This window comes from Capricornis sumatraensis, chromosome 4, assembly GCF_032405125.1.
Source record: "Capricornis sumatraensis isolate serow.1 chromosome 4, serow.2, whole genome shotgun sequence".
NCBI lineage: Eukaryota > Metazoa > Chordata > Mammalia > Artiodactyla > Bovidae > Capricornis > Capricornis sumatraensis.
Window position 1 is genome coordinate 135350856 of NC_091072.1, and position 17574 is coordinate 135368429.

At 40.6% G+C, this 17574-nt stretch overlaps 1 protein-coding gene and 1 pseudogene across 1 annotated transcript in view; one reads left to right on the plus strand and one right to left on the minus strand.

Moving 5' to 3' along the window:
* PIK3C2G (phosphatidylinositol-4-phosphate 3-kinase catalytic subunit type 2 gamma) overlaps window positions 1-17574 on the minus strand; it is a 487933-nt gene that overhangs the window by 46657 nt on the left and 423702 nt on the right. The window contains exon 30 of the mRNA XM_068970622.1: window positions 16685-16760. Coding sequence (XP_068826723.1) covers window positions 16685-16760 — 76 coding nt within the window. The remainder of the gene's footprint in view (window positions 1-16684; window positions 16761-17574) is intronic.
* On the plus strand, window positions 1624-3192 carry LOC138077987 (dnaJ homolog subfamily C member 21 pseudogene; annotated as a pseudogene).

The window sequence follows — 17574 nt, forward strand, 5'->3', positions numbered from 1 at the left end:
TGACTATATATGTAAAAATCCTTAATAACATACTAGAAAAGTGATTCAACAAAAAGGATCATACACCATGATCAAGTTGGTTTTATTCTAGGGACACAAGGATGGTTCAATTTGACAAATCCATCGATGTGCTACACCACATTAACAAAAGGAAGGATAATAATTACATGAGCATCTTAATAGATGCAGAAAAAAGATTTCACAAAATGCAACATTTATTCATGATAAAAACTCTCACCAAAGTGAATACACAGGGAATATATCTTCTTGCTCAGTTGTGTCTGACTCTTTGCAACCTCACAGACTGTAGCCCGCCAGGCTCCTCTGTCCACGGGATTTGACAAGAATACTGGAGTGGATTGCCATTTCCTCCTCCAGGGGATCTTCCCAACCCAGGAATTGAACCCTCTCTTGCATCTCCTGCATTGGCAGATGGATTCTTTACCAAATGCACCACCTGGGAAGCCCACATATCTTCTTGGACATAATAAAATTCATTTAGGACATGCTGACAACTAATATCATATTCAATAGTGAAAAGCTTTTTATATATTTACTTTTACCTTTATCCATTTTTTCTCTTTGTCTTCCTTTGGTTTGTTTTTTGGCTTTTATTCTAATTATTCCAATTTCCCTCTGAGCACTGCTTTATCTTTCTCTTGTAGTTTTCTGAGATGTGGTTTTTCATTATTGCTATTCTTTGTAAGTTTTGTAATTTTGATTTGTAAGTCCTCTGATCCAAAAGTTGTTCAAGAGAACTTAATTTTTTAAACCTTCAAACTTAAGTATCTTTTAGGTTTATGAACTTTTCCATGGGTGTCTCACTGTATTGTCTTATGATCAGGGAATATGTCTTAGGTGATTTCTACTTTTGAGGATTTATTGAAATTAATTTCCTTTGTGACTTAATATATAATCTATTTTCATGAGTATTCTATTGGCTCTTGAAGATATATTCTCTATTTTCAGAATAAGAGTTTGATGTAAATTACAGTTTGCCTCATTAATGTTACTATTTAGTTTTTCTATGTATAGCTTATTTTTTTCTACTCAATCTTTCTAAAATCAAGAGAAATAAATTAGAATATCCTATTACTGGTTTGTTTTTGTGTATTTCTCCTTGTATGTTCCATAATTTTATACATGTTGCAGCAGTTGCTTATATCTTTATTCATAATTGTACTTGTTATAATCTAAAGTTCTATTCCTGTTTGATTCAAGTCTTCTGGGACTAAATTGCATTTGTTTTTAGATATGATTGTGACTTTTGATTTCCACATTCTTGCATTGCCTAATATGCGTGTGCTCAGTTGCTCAGTCATGTCCAATTCTTTGGTGACTCCATGGACTACAGCCCACCAAGCTCCTCAGTCTATGGAATTTTCCAGGCAAGAAGACTGGAGTGGGTTGACATTTCCTACTCAGGGAATCTTCCTCACCCAGGGACTGAACCCATGTTTACTTCGTCTCCTGTAGTGGCAGGAGGCTTCTTTACAAATAGCCCGTGCCGCCGCTGCACTCACTGGCTGGCCCGGTGCGGGCACCGGGCTCCCGCCACAGGAGAGGCCCACTAGGGCCGCAGCCACCACTTCGGCCGGCGGGAGCCCCCTGCTCTGTCGGGCGATGAATTGTCACTACGAAGGGCTGGGGGTGCAGCGCCATGCCAGCGAGGAGGAGCTCAAGAAGGCCTATCGGAAGCTGGCCCAGAAATGGCACCCAGATAAAAATCTGGATAATGTCGCAGAAGCAGCTGAACAATTTAAACTAATCCAAGCGGCGTATGATGTGTTGAGTGACCCTCAGGAAGGAGCGTCGTACGATAATCATAGAGAAGCTCTGGTGAAAGGTGGACGTGATGGAGTATATCAAGATGACAGCTTAGATTTGCTTCACTATTTCACTGTGACCTGTTACTCTGGTTATGACGATGATGAAAAGGGCTTTTATACGGTGTACTGTAATGACTTTGACATGATTGCAAAGGAAGAACTAGAATCTGCTTTAGAAGAGGACATGGAAGATTTCCCAACTTTTGGAGACTCCCAGAGTGACTATGATATGGCAGTCCACCATTCTATGCTTACTGGCAGAGTTTCCACACTCAGAATTCTTCTTGGAAAGAATATAATACACAGCAGGCTTCAAATGGCTGGGAGAAACAAGGCATGGAAAAAGAAACCAAAAGAAAAAGCGAGGAAAAGTGAGAAAAGAAGAAGGAAAGAAAATGAACTTGTCCATCAGCAGATTGCTTTCATCCGAAAAAGGGATAGAAGAGTGCAGGCTCATTGAAAGCTTGTGGAAGAAGAAAATGCAGAGAAGGCGAGGAAAGCCGAGGCGATGAGGCGGCAGCAGAAGCTGAAACAGGCCAAACTGGCAGAGCAGTGCAGACAGCAGAGCTGGATGGCAGTGGCTGACTCGGAGAAGGAGCTCAGGGAGAGGAGGCGCACTATGAAAAGCAATTTGGAGATGGATCAGGTGAAGATTAAACGGAAGAACCGGAGGAGCTCAGAGACGGACAGGACGGTAAGGACAGCGACGAGGCTGACGACGCAAGACTTTCAAGACCGAAAAGGCTCTGAGGAATCATGAAAAATCAAAGAAGCATGGGGAAATGGCTGCCTTGTTAAAACAATAGTTGGAGAAGGAGGAAGCAAATTTTTCAGGACTTCAAACTGGTGAAAACAGGCTGAATGCGAATTCCGAGGAAGAAATGGAGGAGGCGCCAAAACAAAAGCTTTCTAAAACACAGAAGAAAAAGAAACAGAAACCAGCACAGAACTGTGATGATACTTTCAATGAAAATGGAACTGGAGAAGGAGTAAAGATTGACCCGGAAGACGCCAACCTAAAGAAAACAGTACCAAAGAATTGGAAGATAGTCTCCAAGAAAATGTTGGGGTCACAGACACTGTGGAACTGTGCTATGACCCAAAAACTGAGGCTAGAACTGTTTCAAAACCCAAAGGAAAGAAAGCCAAAGATACTAAAAAGTCTGTCAGAGTACCTGCGGAACCACAGACAATGAGTGATGTGCTTATCAGCTGTACAACCTGCCACAGTGAATTTCCATCCAGGAATAAACTTTTTGATCATCTAAAGGCCACCGGTCATGCAAGAGCACCTTCATCCTTAACATCTTTAAACAGTGTAACAAATAGTCGAAACAAAAAAGAGAAACTTAAAAATGGATAGAAATTCTGCCAACGCTTTTTCCTTTCAATTGTCTCTAGATTTTGAAACCAAAAACTGAAATGAAATCATCTAAAGAGTTAAAATTTCAGTGATCTGCAATTTATTGCATTGTGGAAGATTACTTTTTATTTTGTAAAAACATTTTTTTAAAAAATATATATTTTTAAACATGTCATTAGTGACTGAATTCTACTTTTGCCATCTGAAATTGACTTGAATGTCTCAAAACAGGTAAATATTGCAAAGTATGCATTCTTGACTTTGTTGGCTCACGTGGATGGAAATGTAAAAGGAGAATTAAATTGTTTTAACACATTAAAAAAAGAAATATAACTTTCAACAATGATTTTTAAAGAAATTGTTTCACAAAGTAATTTGCTTTATGTACTTATGATATTTATAGAAATTTTAATTTTTGTTCTAGTGGCTATTTTATTTAATATTCCTAGACTTTTATTTATTTTGACAATACTTCTTTCCTAATAGAAGCAAAGATAAAACTAGTGTGATGATCTTTCTCATCTACTTTGATCTACCGCCCAATTATATTCAATGTTGTGATCTTTCTCAGTGTTTTTCTAACACTAATATTACGTATGCTAAGATTTTTTATTGCTTGATTTGTTTATCACACTTTAAGTGATATCTTTTGACACAGAGCTATTAGACATGAGGTATTAGAGAAAGTCATTTCTCATCTATTTTTCCTCTTTTCCTTCCAATATCATCCACAAGCAACAGTCAAAAATAATCTTCTAATTACATGAGATTATATGAGATGCCATAGAAAAGTGTATATTTTAAAGCTTTCAATCCCCATGGACTGTAGGTGGCCAAGCTCCTCTGTACATGGGATTCTCCAGACAAGAATACTGAAGTAGGTTGCCATTCCCTTCTGCAGGGGATCAAACCCAGGTCTCCCATACTGTAGGCAGATTCTTGACTGGCTGAACCACCTTCTCATCAGGGAAGTCTATCTAAAATAATCTTCTAATTAAAAATTTAAATAAAAAATAAAATAAAAATAAAAACATGAGATTATATGATATATTGTAGCAAAGTGTATACTTTAAAGTATTCAGTGGAAAATTTCAAAAACAATATAAGTATTTACAAACAATCCTAGCTATCCCTTCACCTCTTGTCCTTCCATATCAATAAAATTTAAATTCAAAACCTGGGTAACATGGACTTCCCCAGTGGCTTCAGTTCAGTTCAGTCGCTCAATCGTGTCCGACTCTTTGCGACCCCATGAATCGCAGCACGCCAGGCCTCCCTGTCCATCACCAACTCCCGGAGTTCACTCAGACTCACGTCCATTAAGTCAATGATGCCATCCAGCCATCTCATCCTCTGTCGTCCCTCCTCCTCCTGCCCCAAGTCCCTCCCAGCATCAGAGTCTTTTCCAATGAATCAACTCTTCGCATAAGGTGGCCAAAGTACTGGAGCTTCAGTTTTGGCATCATTCCTTCCAAAGTAATCCCAGGGCTGATCTCCTTCAGAATGGACTGGTTGGATCTCCTTGCAGTCCAGGGGACTCTCAAGAGTCTTCTTCAACACCACAGTTCAAACGCATCAATTCTTCGGTGCTCAGCCTTCTTCACAGTCCAACTCTCACATCCATACATGACCATAGGAAAAACCATAGCCTTGACTAGATGGACCTTAGTCCGCAAAGTAATGTCTCTGCTTTTGAATATACTGTCTAGGTTGATCATAACTTTTCTTCCAAGGAGTAAGCATCTTTTAATTTCATGGCTGCAGTCACCATCTGCAGTGATTTTGGAGCCCCCCAAAAATAAAGTCTGACACTGTTTCCATTGTTTCCCCATCTATTTCCCATGAAGTGATGGGACCAGATGCCATGATCTTCATTTTCTGAATGTTGAGCTTTAGGCCAACTTTTTCACTCTCCTCTTTCACTTTCATCAAGAGGCTTTTTAGTTCCTCTTCACTTTCTGCCATAAGGGTGGTGTCATCTGCATATCTCAGGTTATTGATATTTCTCCCAGCAATCTTGATTCCAGCTTGTGTTTCTTCCAGTCCAGCATTTCTCATGATGTACTCTGCATAGAAGTTAAATAACCAGGGTGACAATATACAGCCTTGACATACTCCTTTTCCTATTTGGAACCAGTCTGTTGTTCCATGTCCAGTTCTAACTGTTGCTTCCTGACCTGCATACAGATTTCTCAAGAGGCAGATTAGGTGGTCTGGTATTCCCCTTTCTTTCAGAATTTTCCACAGTTTATTGTAATCCACACAGTCAAAGGCTTTGGCATAGTCAATAAAGCAGAAATAGATGTTTTTCTGGAACTCTCTTCCTTTTTCCATGATCCAGCGGATGTTGGCAATTTGATCTCTGGTTCCTCTGCCTTTTCTAAAAACAGCTTGAACAACAGGGAGTTCACAGTTCACGTATTGCTGAAGCCTGGCTTGGAGAATTTTGAGCATTACTTTACTAGCATGTGAGATGAGTGCAATTGTGTGGTAGTTTGAGCATTCTTTGGCATTGCCTTTCTTTGGGATTGGAATGAAAGCTGACCTTTTCCAGTCCTGTGGCCACTGCTGAGTTTTCCAAACTTGCTGGCATATTGAGTGCAGCACTTTCTCAGCATCATCTTTCAGGATTTGAAATAGCTCAACTGGAATTCCATCACTTCCACTAGCTTTGTTCATAGTGATACTTTCTAAGGCCCACTTGGCTTCACATTCCAGGATGTCTGGCTCTAGATTAGTGATCACATCATCATGATTATCTGGTTCGTGAAGATCTTTTTTTGTACAGTTCTTCCATGTAGTCTTGCCACCTCTTCTTAATATCTTCTGCTTCTGTGAGGTCCAGACCTTTCTGTCCCTTATTGAGCCCATCTTTGCATGAAATGTTCCCTTGGTATCTCTAATTTTCTTGAAGAGATCTCTAGTCTTTCCCATTCTGTTCTTTTCCTCTATTTCTTTGCATTGATTGCTGAAGAAGGCTTTCTTATCTCTTCTTGCTATTCTTTGGAACTCTGCATTCATATGCTTATATCTTTCCTTTTCTCCTTTGCTTTTCGCCTCTCTTCTTTTCACAGCCATTTGTAAGGCCTCCCCAGACAGCCATTTTGCTTTTTTGCATTTCTTTTCCATGGGGATGGTCTTGATCCCTGTCTCCTGTACAATGTCACGAATCTCATTCCATAGTTCATCAGGCACTCTATCTATCAGATCTAGACCCTTAAATCTATTTCTCACTTCCACTGTATAATCATAAGGGATTTGATTTAGGTCATACCTAAATGGTCTAGCGGTTTTCCCTACTTTCTTCAATTTAAGTTTGAATTTGGTAATAAGGAGTTCATGATATGAGTCACAGTCAGCTCCTGGTCTTGTTTTTGCTGACTGTATAGAGCTTCTCCATCTTTGGCTGAAAAGAATATAATCAATCTGATTTCGGTGTTGACCATCTGGTGATGTCCATGTGTAGAGTCTTCTCTTGTGTTATTGGAAGAGGGTGTTTGCTATGACCAGTGCATTTTCTTGGCAAAACTCTATTAGTCTTTGCCCCGCTTCATTCTGCATTCCAAGGCCAAATTTGCCTGTTACTCCAGGTGTTTCTTGACTTCCTACTTTTGCATTCCAGTCCCGTATAATGAAAAGAACATTTTTTTTGGGTGTTAGTTCTAAAAGGTCCTATAGATGTTCATAAAACCATTCAACTTCAGTTTCTTCAGTGTTACTGGTTGGGACATAGACTTGGATAACTGTGATATTGAATGGTTTGCCTTGGAGACGAACAGAGATCATTCTGTTGTTTTTGAGACTGCATCTGAGTACTGCATTTCGAACTCTTTTGCTGACCGTGATGGCTACTCCATTTCTTCTGAGGGATTCCTGCCCGCAGTAGTAGATGTAATGGTCATCTGAGTTAAATTCACCCATTCCAGTCCATTTTAGTTCGCTGATTCCTAAAATGTCGATGTTCACCCTTGCCATCTCTTGTTTGACCACTTCCAATTTGCCTAGCAACCCGAGGAGTGGTGGCTGCACAGCACAGGAGGGCCTAGAGCAGCTATCCCATGTTGAAGGTCAGGAACGGTGGCGGTAAGGAGATACCCTCATCCAAGGTAAGGAGCAGCAGGTGTGCTTTGATGGAACAGCTGTGAAGAGATACCCCACGCCAAGGTAAGAGAAACCCAAGTAAGATCGTAAGTGTTGCAAGAGGGCATCAGAGGGCAGACACACTGAAACCATACTCACAGAAAACTAATCAATCTAATCACACTAGGACCACAGCCTTGTTTAACTCAGTGAAACCAAGCCATGCTCGAGGGGCAACCCAAGACGGGTGGGTCATGGTGGAGAGGTCTGACAGAATGTGGTCCACTGGAGAAGGGGATGGCAAGCCACTTCAGTATTCTTGCCTTGAGAACCCCATGAACAGTATTAAAAGGCAAAATGATAGGATACCAAAAGAGGAACTCCCCGGGTTATTAGGTGCCCAATATGCTACTGGAGATCAGTGGAGAAATAACTCCAGAAAGAATGTAGGGATGGAGCCAAAGCAAAAACAATACCCCAGTGGCTTAGTGGTAAAGAATCCACCTGCCAATGGTGTAGACTTGGGTTTGATCCCCGGGTTGAGAAGATCTCCTGGAATAGGAAATGGCAAGCCACTCCAGTATTCTTGCCTGGGAAATCCCACAGACTGAGGAGCCTGGCAGCTACAGTCCAGGGAGGTCACAAAAAGTCGGCCATGACTGAGTGACTAAGCACACTTGCATGGGTAACATACTTCAACCTGTAGATAATTGGTGTGGGCTTTGCCAGAACAAGCAGCTACAACATTAACCAGAGAGACCTTGCCATAGAGACTGTGTGGCTTCCTTTTAAATTAACATCTCAAAGGGAAAGTAGTGACGTAAGGTAATGATTGAAAGTTCCTCTTTGTAATCATTTATAATTATCATTGGCATCTAAAGATGCTCATTAATTCATCCTCTTAACTTTGGCAACTGTTGTCTTTGATCATGTTCTAGTCCATTACCTACATTATTATTTCTGCACTGTGACAAAAATCTGTCTTCTGTGTATCAGAGCTGTGTACTGGTGGAAGGTGGATAATTTTTATTTTTGTAGAAGTATTATTTGGCATGGTGGCTGTATTAATTTGTGGGGAGTACACAGAGTCTGTCATTAGAGAATTAAAGAATATACAAGATAAAATTCAGCAACTTTCTGGTTAGTGCTTTGGTTAAGTCTGGTGCCTATAATATTAAACATGATAATTTACAGATTTTTTTCCCCCCCTGGTGATACTTCAGGAGAAATCTAGTGGTTGGGAACCTTTAAATTCCTTGTGCTGGGATTTTTCCACATAAAATGGTGAGTGTGAGAGAGGGAGCTTAAATTTGGATTTTGGTTTCTTCTCTCTTGTCTTTTATTGTCAGTCATTTATTCAGGAATTCTTTATGGAGTATCTAGAGGAGACAAGGCACTTTGCTCAGCACTGGGTTTACAATGGTAAGCCAGATACACATGGCTTGTGTCTTCATGGATTTTTAGTCTGCAAAGAAGCACATAGCATAGTTATCACTGGAATATGTGTTTTGAGGAAAAAACATATAGGACTCTATAGTAAAGGCAATGAGATGAGATATGAAGGATGCAAATAATGATGGGGAAGATGGAACAGGAATCAAGAAATCTAGGCAGAGAAAATTGCATCTGTGAGGTACTGAGGGTCTGGTCTTAGTTGAAGAATTGGAAAAAGACAAGAGTCAAGATTGGGAAGGACCTGATATTTGACTGGAAAGGGAAATTGGTGGGTACCAGATTCTGCTGAGATGCACCAGGAGAATTCTGATTTTTCCCAAAAAGTTGGGCCAGCCACATACATAATTTGTGGGACTCATAGAAATAAAAATGCAAGGTGAAAATTCAGAGTTCTTTTCTACAAAAAGCTTTTTATTAAGAATTTCAAGACAGTGACGACAGAATATTAAACCAAGTATAGGATTGTTTTAAGTACTGTACTTTGTACGACTGCATAGGTTATAAGCCCAGGAAGTTGGCTCTGCCTAAAGGCAATGAGAAGCCAAGAAAAAGGGTTAACTAAAGGAGAGAGTATACTTGGTTGGCACTTTCTGTTGTTCTACCAAGGCATGTTTAGTTAGTCAGTAACGGCAGCAGTAGGACTACAAGTGACTACTAATGTGATCTTTACAAGTCTTGTGCCTAGATACATAGGTGTCCAGATGTGCTGTGCTAAGTTACTGCAATCCACTCTCAGTTCCTTAGTTCAGCTGAGTTCAGTTCAGTCGCTCAGTCGTGTCTGACTCTTTGCAACCCCATGAATTGCGGCACACCAGGCCTCCCTGTCCATCACCATCTCCCGGAGTTCACTCAGACTCAAGTCCATCGAGTCCATGATGCCATCCAGCCATCTCATCCTCTGTCTTCCTCTTTTCCTCCTGCCCCTAATCCCTCCCAGCATCAGAGTCTTTTCCAATAAGTCAACTCTTCTCATGAGGTGGCCAAAGTACTGGAGTTTCAGCTTTAGCATCATTCCTTCCAAAGAACAACCAGGACTGATCTTTAGAATGGACTGGTTGGATCTCCTTGCAGTCCAAGGGATTCTCAAGAGTCTTCTCCAACACTACAGTTCAAAGCATCAATTCTTCAGTGCTCAGCTTTCTTCACAGTCCAACTCTCACATCCATACATGACCACTGGAAAAACCATAGCCTTGACTAAACGGACCTTTGTTGGCAGAGTAATGTCTCTGCTTTTCAATATGCTATCTAGGTTGATCATAACTTTTCTTCCAGGAGTAAGTGTCTTTAATTTCATGGCTGTAGTCACCATCTGCAGTAATTTTGGAGCCCAAAAAGGTAAAGTCTGACACTGTTTCCCCATCTATTTCCCATGAAGTGATGGGACCAGATGCCATGATCTTCGTTTGCTGAATGTTGAGCTTTAAGCCAACTTTTTCACTCTCCTCTTTCACTTTCATCAAGAGGCTTTTTAGTTCCTCTTCACTTTCTGCCATAAGGGTGGTGTCATCTGCAGTTCCTTAGTAGGGGTAGTAAAATGGTGAAGTCTGGGATTTTTGCTTCAGGTCATCCTATTTAACCATTACTTTAATACACAGAATAAATTTATCCTCTAATTATTTAACAACTCAAAGTTTCAAATGACTGACAAGAAGTGTCCTTAATAGTGTGCTTCTTTTTTGGAATCAACTGATTCTGTGACAAAAGTATTCAGAATTCAGAATAAGAAAGAGGAAATAATTTAAACAATACAAAAAGGAACAACTTCCTGCTAATTCTTCTTTGTTTCAGTGATTTGCATATCTTGCTTAAAATATGCAGTCCTGCTGTTGTAACATAATAGGCAGTTTGTCTTCAAAATATTCAGAACCAAAACTTTTGTCCATTATCACTGACGAAAAAGTCTTGAGTATCATATGATGTAGTAAGAAGTCCTGGGTGTTCTTTGGAAGGAATGATGGTAAAGCTGAAACTCCAGTACTTTGGCCACCTCATGAGAAGAGTTGACTCATTGGAAAAGATCCTGATGCTGGGAGGGATTGGGGGCAGGAGGAGAAGGGGACGACAGAGGATGAGATGGCTGGATGGCATCACCGACTCAATGGACGCAAGTCTGAGTGAACTCCGAGAGTTGGTGATGGACAGGGAGGCCTGGCGTGCTGCAACTCATGGGGTCCCAAAGAATCGGACACGACTGAGCGACTGAACTCAACTGAAGAAGTAAGCAAACCAGAAAAAAAAAAGAATTCTGAAACAACCAAATTAGTTTTTACAATAAGAACCCTATTTTGTGTGTGTGTGTGTGTGTATGTACTTTAAAACACTTATAGACAAATAATAATCACCAAAATAAAAAACTTGATAGTGACCCATAGTTTATGTTTTGAAACAAAAAGAAAGAATTTTCTTTAAGGGCTTTAATGACAAAATAGAGGCTAACCTAGTAGGTTTTTATAAAAGTTTAGCTTCTCTAGAAATTGGCTACTTTCTTATGATTGGTTTTTTTCAATCTGGTTAACTCAAGTTCAAAAATAATGATTGTAAAAATCTCCCCAGCTAATACTATTTTTTTAGAGAATATTTATAAATTATGACAATCAGTTCAGTTCAGTCACTCAGTCGTAACTGAGTTTTCATGAGTCAACTCTTCTCATGAGGCGGCCAAAGTACTGGAGTTTCAGCTTTAGCATCATTCCTTCCAAAGAACATCCAGGGCTGATCTCCTTTAGGGTGGGCTGGTTGGATCTCCTTGCAGTCCAAGGGACTCTCAAGAGTCTTCTCCAACACCATAGTTCAAAAGCATCAATTATTCGGTGGTCAGCCTTCTTCACAGTCCAACTCTCACATCCATACATGACCACAGGAAAAACCATAGCCTTGACTAGATGGACCTTAGTCGGCAAAGTAATGTCTCTGCTTTTAAATATGCTATCTAGGTTGGTCATAACTTTTCTTCCAAGGAGTAAGCGTCTTTTAATTTCATGGCTGCAGTCACCATCTGCAGTGATTTTGGAGCCCCCCAAAATAAAGTCTGACACTGTTTCCATTGTTTCCCCATCTATTTCCCATGAAGTGATGGGACTGGATGCCATGATCTTCATTTTCTGAATGTTGAGCTTTAGGCCAACTTTTTCACTCTCCACTTTCACTTTCATCAGGAGGCTTTTGAGTTCCTCTTCACTTTCTGCCATAAGGGTAGTATCATCTGCATATCTGAGGTTATTGATATTTCTCCCAGGAATCTTGATTCTGGCTTGTGTTTCTTCTAGCCCAGCGTTTCTCATGATGTACTCTGCATAGAAGTTAAATAAGCAGGGTGACAATATACAGCCTTGACATACTCCTTTTCCTATTTGGAACCAGTCTGTTGTTCCATGTCCAGTTCTAACTGCTGCTTTCTGACCTGCATACAGATTTGTCAGGAGGCAGGTCAGGGTCTGGTATTCTCAACTCTTTCAGAATTTTCCACAGTTTATTGTGATCCACACAGTCAAAGGCTTTGGCATAGTCAATAATGCAGAAATAGATGTTTTTCTGGAACTCTCTTCCTTTTTCCATGATCCAGCGGATGTTGGCAATTTGATCTCTGGTTCCTCTGCCTTTTCTAAAATCAGCTTGAACGTCAGGGAGTTCACAGTTCACGTATTGCTGAAGCCTGGCTTGGAGAATTTTGAGCATTACTTTACTAGCATGTGAGATGAGTGCAATTGTGCGGTAGTTTGAGCATTCTTTGGCATTGCCTTTCTTTGGGGTTGGAATGAAAACTGACCTTTTCCAGTCCTGTGGCCACTGCTGAGTTTTCCAAATTTGCTGGCATATTGAGTGCAGCACTTTCACAGCATCATCTTTCAGGATTTGAAACAGCTCAACTCGAATTCCATCACCTCCACTAGCTTTGTTCATACCGATGCTTTCTAAGGCCCACTTGACTTCACATTCCAGGATGTCTGGCACTAGACAAGTGATCACATCATCATGATTATCTGGGTCGTGAAGATCTTTTTTGTACAGTTCATCCGTGTATTCTTGCCACCTCTTCTTAATATCTTCTGCTTCTGTGAGGTCCATACATTTTCTGTCCTTTATCGAGCCCATCTTTGCATGGAATGTTCCCTTGGTATTTCTAATTTTCTTGAAGAGATCTCTAGTCTTTCCCATTCTGTTGTTTTCCTCTATTTCCTTGCATTGATCGCTGAAGAAGGCTTTCTTATCTCTTCTTGCTATTCTTTGGAACTCTGCATTCATATGCTTATATCTTTCCTTTTCTCCTTTGCTTTTCACTTCTCTTCTTTTCACAGCCATTTGTAAGTCCTCCCCAGACAGCCATTTTGCTTTTTTGCATTTCTTTTCCATGGGGATGGTCTTGATCCCTGTCTCCTGTACAATGTCACGAATCTCATTCCATAGTTCATCAGGCACTCTATCTATCAGATCTAGACCCTTAAATCTATTTCTCACTTCCACTGTATAATCATAAGGGATTTGATTTAGGTCATACCTAAATGGCCTAGCAGTTTTCCCTACTTTCTTCAATTTAAGTCTGAATTTGGCAATAAGGAGTTCATGATCTGAGCCACAGTCAGCTCCCGGTCTTGTTTTTGCTGACTGTATAGAGCTTCTCCATCTTTGGCTGAAAAGAATATAATCAATCTGATTTCGGTGTTGACCATATGGTGATGTCCATGTGTAGAGTCTTCTCTTGTGTTATTGGAAGAGGGTGTTTGCTATGACCAGTGCGTTTTCTTGGCAAAACTCTATTAGTCTTTGCCCTGCTTCATTCTGCATTCCAAGGCCAAATATGCCTGTTACTCCAGGTGTTTCTTGACTTCCTACTTTTGCATTCCAGTCCCCTATAATGAAAAGGACATCTTTTTTGGGTATTAGTTCTACAAAGTCTTGTAGGTCTTCATAGAACCGTTCAACTTCAGCTTCTTCAGTGTTACTGGTTGGGGCATAGACTTGGATTATGGTGATATTGAATGGTTTGCCTTGGAGACGAACAGAGATCATTCTGTTGTTTTTGAGATTGCATCCAAGTATTGCATTTCGGACTCTTTTGCTGACCGTGATGGCTACTCCATTTCTTCTGAGGGATTCCTGCCCGCAGTAGTAGATATAAGAGTCATCTGAGTTAAATTCACCCATTCCAGTCGATTTTAGTTTGCTGATTCCTAGAATGGTGACATTCACTCTTGCCATCTCATGTTTGATCACTTCCAATTTGCCTTGATTCATGGAACTGACATTCAGGTTCCTATGCAACATTGCTCTCTACAGCATCGTACTTTGTTTCTATCATCATACTTTGTTTCTGTCAAATCCACAGCTGGGTATTGTTTTTGCTTTGGCTCCATCCCTTCTTTCTTTCTGGAGTTATTTTTCCACTGATCTCCAGTAGCATATTGGGCACTTACTGACCTGGGGAGTTCCTCATTCAGTATCCTATTATTTTGCCTTTTCATAGTGTTCATGGGATTCTCAAGGCAAGAGTACTGAAGTGGTTTGCCATTCCCTTCTCCAGTGGACCACATTCTGTCAGACCTCTCCACCATGACCCGCCCATCTTGGGTTGCCCCGGGGGCATGGCTTGGTTTCACTGAGTTAGACAAGGTTGTGGTCCTAGTGTGATTAGATTGACTAGTTTTCTGTGAGTATGGTTTCAGTGTGTCTGCCTTCTGATGCCCTCTTGCAACACCTACCATCTTACTTGGGTTTCTCTTACCTTGGGCGTGGGTATCTCTTCATGGCTGTTCCAGCAAAACACAGCCACTGCTCCTTACCTTGGACGAAGGGTATCTCCTCCCCGCCACCCTTCCTGACCTTCAACGTGGGATAGTTCCTCTAGACCCTCTTATGCCAGCGCAGCCACCGCTCCTTGGATGTGGGTTGATCTTCCCGGCCACCATCCCTGGCCTCGGATGCGGGGTGGCTCCTCCAGACTATTGCCCTGACCTCGGATGCCTGGTGGCTCCTCCCGGCTGCCGCCCCTGACCTCCGACGCGGGGTGGCTCCTCTTGGCCATTCCTGCACCGTGGCAGCCTGGCACTATCGGCTGCCGCCCCTGACCTCGGATGTGGGGCAGCTCCTCTTGGTCACGCTGAGAGTGCGCTGGCCATCGCAGCCGCTTGCACTGAGTGCACCTTCCATCACAGCCTGGGCCAAACTATGGTGGAGGTAATGAAGATAATGGTGACCTCCTTCAAAAGATCCCATGCAAGTACTGCTACACTCAGTGCCCCCAGCCCTGCAGCAGGCTACCACCAAGCCATGCCTCTGCTAGACACTCCTGGACACTCACAGGCAAATCTGGGTCAGTCTCTTGTGGGGTCACTGCTCCTTTCTCTTGGGTCCTGGTGTACAAGCTTCTGTTTTTGCCTTCCAAGGGTCTATTTCCCAGTCCTGTGTAAGTTTTGGCAGCTCTGTGGTGGGGTTAATGGCGACTTCCTCCAAGAGGGCTTATGCCATACCCAAGTCTGCTGCACCCAGAGCCCCTGTCCCAGTGGCAGTCCACTGCTGACCCACACCTCCACAGGAGATGCTCAAACACAGTTCTGTCTCAGTCTCTAAAAATATTTTATTTTGTGGACATCATTCTTCTTTAGATACATGCTATGAAATGTAAGAAATTACCTTACTCAATACTGTTTATGGTTTAACTATAAAAGCAGAGCATCTTAGAGGATAACATTACTTACATGAATAAAATGCAGGGGCAATCAAAGTGATTTAATTATCATATATTAATTTAGGATTTGTTAGTATAGAGCAGTGCATATAATGGGGAAGTGAGTGCTTGACTGAAAGTTACTTTCAGCCTAACAAGAGAAACAAGGCAGACCCCAAAATAAATATGTAACAGTAAACAATCACACTCTAAGACCTGATCTGGCTATAGAGAAGTGTACACATAAGGGGTAAGTAACTAGGATATCAGGTACAGAGAGAGGTGACGAGCAGATGGGCCTAATCTTAAAGGTAGAGAATACAAAGGTGGATGTGGACAAAAGGAAGACTGGGAGTTGCAAAGGCAAGTTTGGGGTGGGGGTGGGGGTGAGGTCCAGCCAATTATGAGTGTGCAAATCTTGTGTGAGATAAAAACCAGTATCAGTGTTAGATGGCCACTGGCAATGGAATTACTTTAAAGAGTGCTTTAGATTGATAGGATATTTGAAAAGTCTTTGCCAATCTAGGTGAGATGATTGAAAAATTAATTAGAATTAACACACATTTGGCAGAGAATAGGGTAGATAATTGTGCTGGGCTAGTTTAGGATCCTGATAATAAAATAAGACTTCATGAAGGAAGTGGAATAATTATTGAGCTTTAAAAGATAAGTATGAAACTGCTAGATAATTCATGGTCATTATTATTGCCCAATATTTATTTTTGTTGTTTTCTAAGATGTTGAGTAAACTGTAAGATTTACATGCAGGGGAAACCAGGACCTCTCTCTCTGAAATGCAATTCCACCTCAAAGCACAGTTAACTGAAGTAAGTTAATAGTGGGATAGCATGGAATTAGTATAATTAGACAAATACACCTGGGCTTAATTTAACTTGATAAACATATTCTAAGCGGTTAAAAAGCTTTGAAAATGGATTGAAAAGACTATGAAAGCCTTATTGTTAAAAATATTTTAATTTGAAAGTTAACAAAATATAGTTCTGATTTTTTATACAATTGAAACTCAATAGTTGTACATACATGCTCAGTTGTGTCTGATTCTGTGACCCCATGGCCTGTAGCCCACCAGGCTCCTCTGTCCATAGGGATTCTTCAGGCAAAAATACTGGAGTGGGTTGCCATTTCCTCCTCCAGGGGATCTTCCCAATCCAGCAATTGAACCTAGGTCTCCTGAACTGGCAGGCAGATTCTTTACCACTGAGCCACTGGGGAAGCCTCACAATTATATTGAAACTCAATAATTGTACATGGTAATAATGATAAAATTACTTACCTAGGTCCACAGCTGATGATTCTTTCACTGCTTGTTCCACGGGCTCAGAGAGGAAAAAGCTAAGTACACAATCACTCTGAAAAATAAGACAAAATATATTTTTTCATTTTATACATTTATTTATCATTCCTGTTTCTTAGTCTCTGAAAACACTGACCCAAATATAGAATATTTATAGATGCCTGCTTTATTTATAGATATATCTATATTTATAGATTCCATAAATAGGCAAAATATACTAGGAAGTCTATTAAGTCAATGCTGTAACTTTTCACTAAATTAAGCTAATCTCTCATGAGATTAGAATCTGGCTATTTTATATTTCTTTAAGAGGCTCAGGTGTACACTGCTTTTAGAGCTCACCACAATGTTTACATTCTTGAACTTCACAATTATGCATCAATCTCGCATGTCCTTTTTCTAGAAAATGTGTACTGTTGGACAAAGCTTTTGGAGAAAAATTACTCTCAGTAGGACACAGACACTCAGTGAAAAACCATTGCTCTTCAGGGTTCAGTTCTAGAAATGCTCACTAAGCTCTAAGCATTATGGAATGGTAGGGGATATTTAGAAAGAGAAAGATGCAAAAGGTGACCTCTGTATTAGAACACAATCTGATTAGTGGAGGAAACATTGTATTGAGTGCTTCAGCAGAAATTCTAGTTCTGTGTAATTTTACTACAAAGATGTGAGTGTACTTCTCTTTTAAACTGAGATGATCACAAACAAACTGACATTTAACCTGGACTCCAATTAAATGGGCTAACTGATGAATCAGAATAACTTGTCCTTAGTGACATTGACAGGCATTTTGTTTTAAGCCATTATATTGACACATATTTTTTTTCCATAGAAGGTACATCTTTATTTATTTATTTTTAAAATATAAA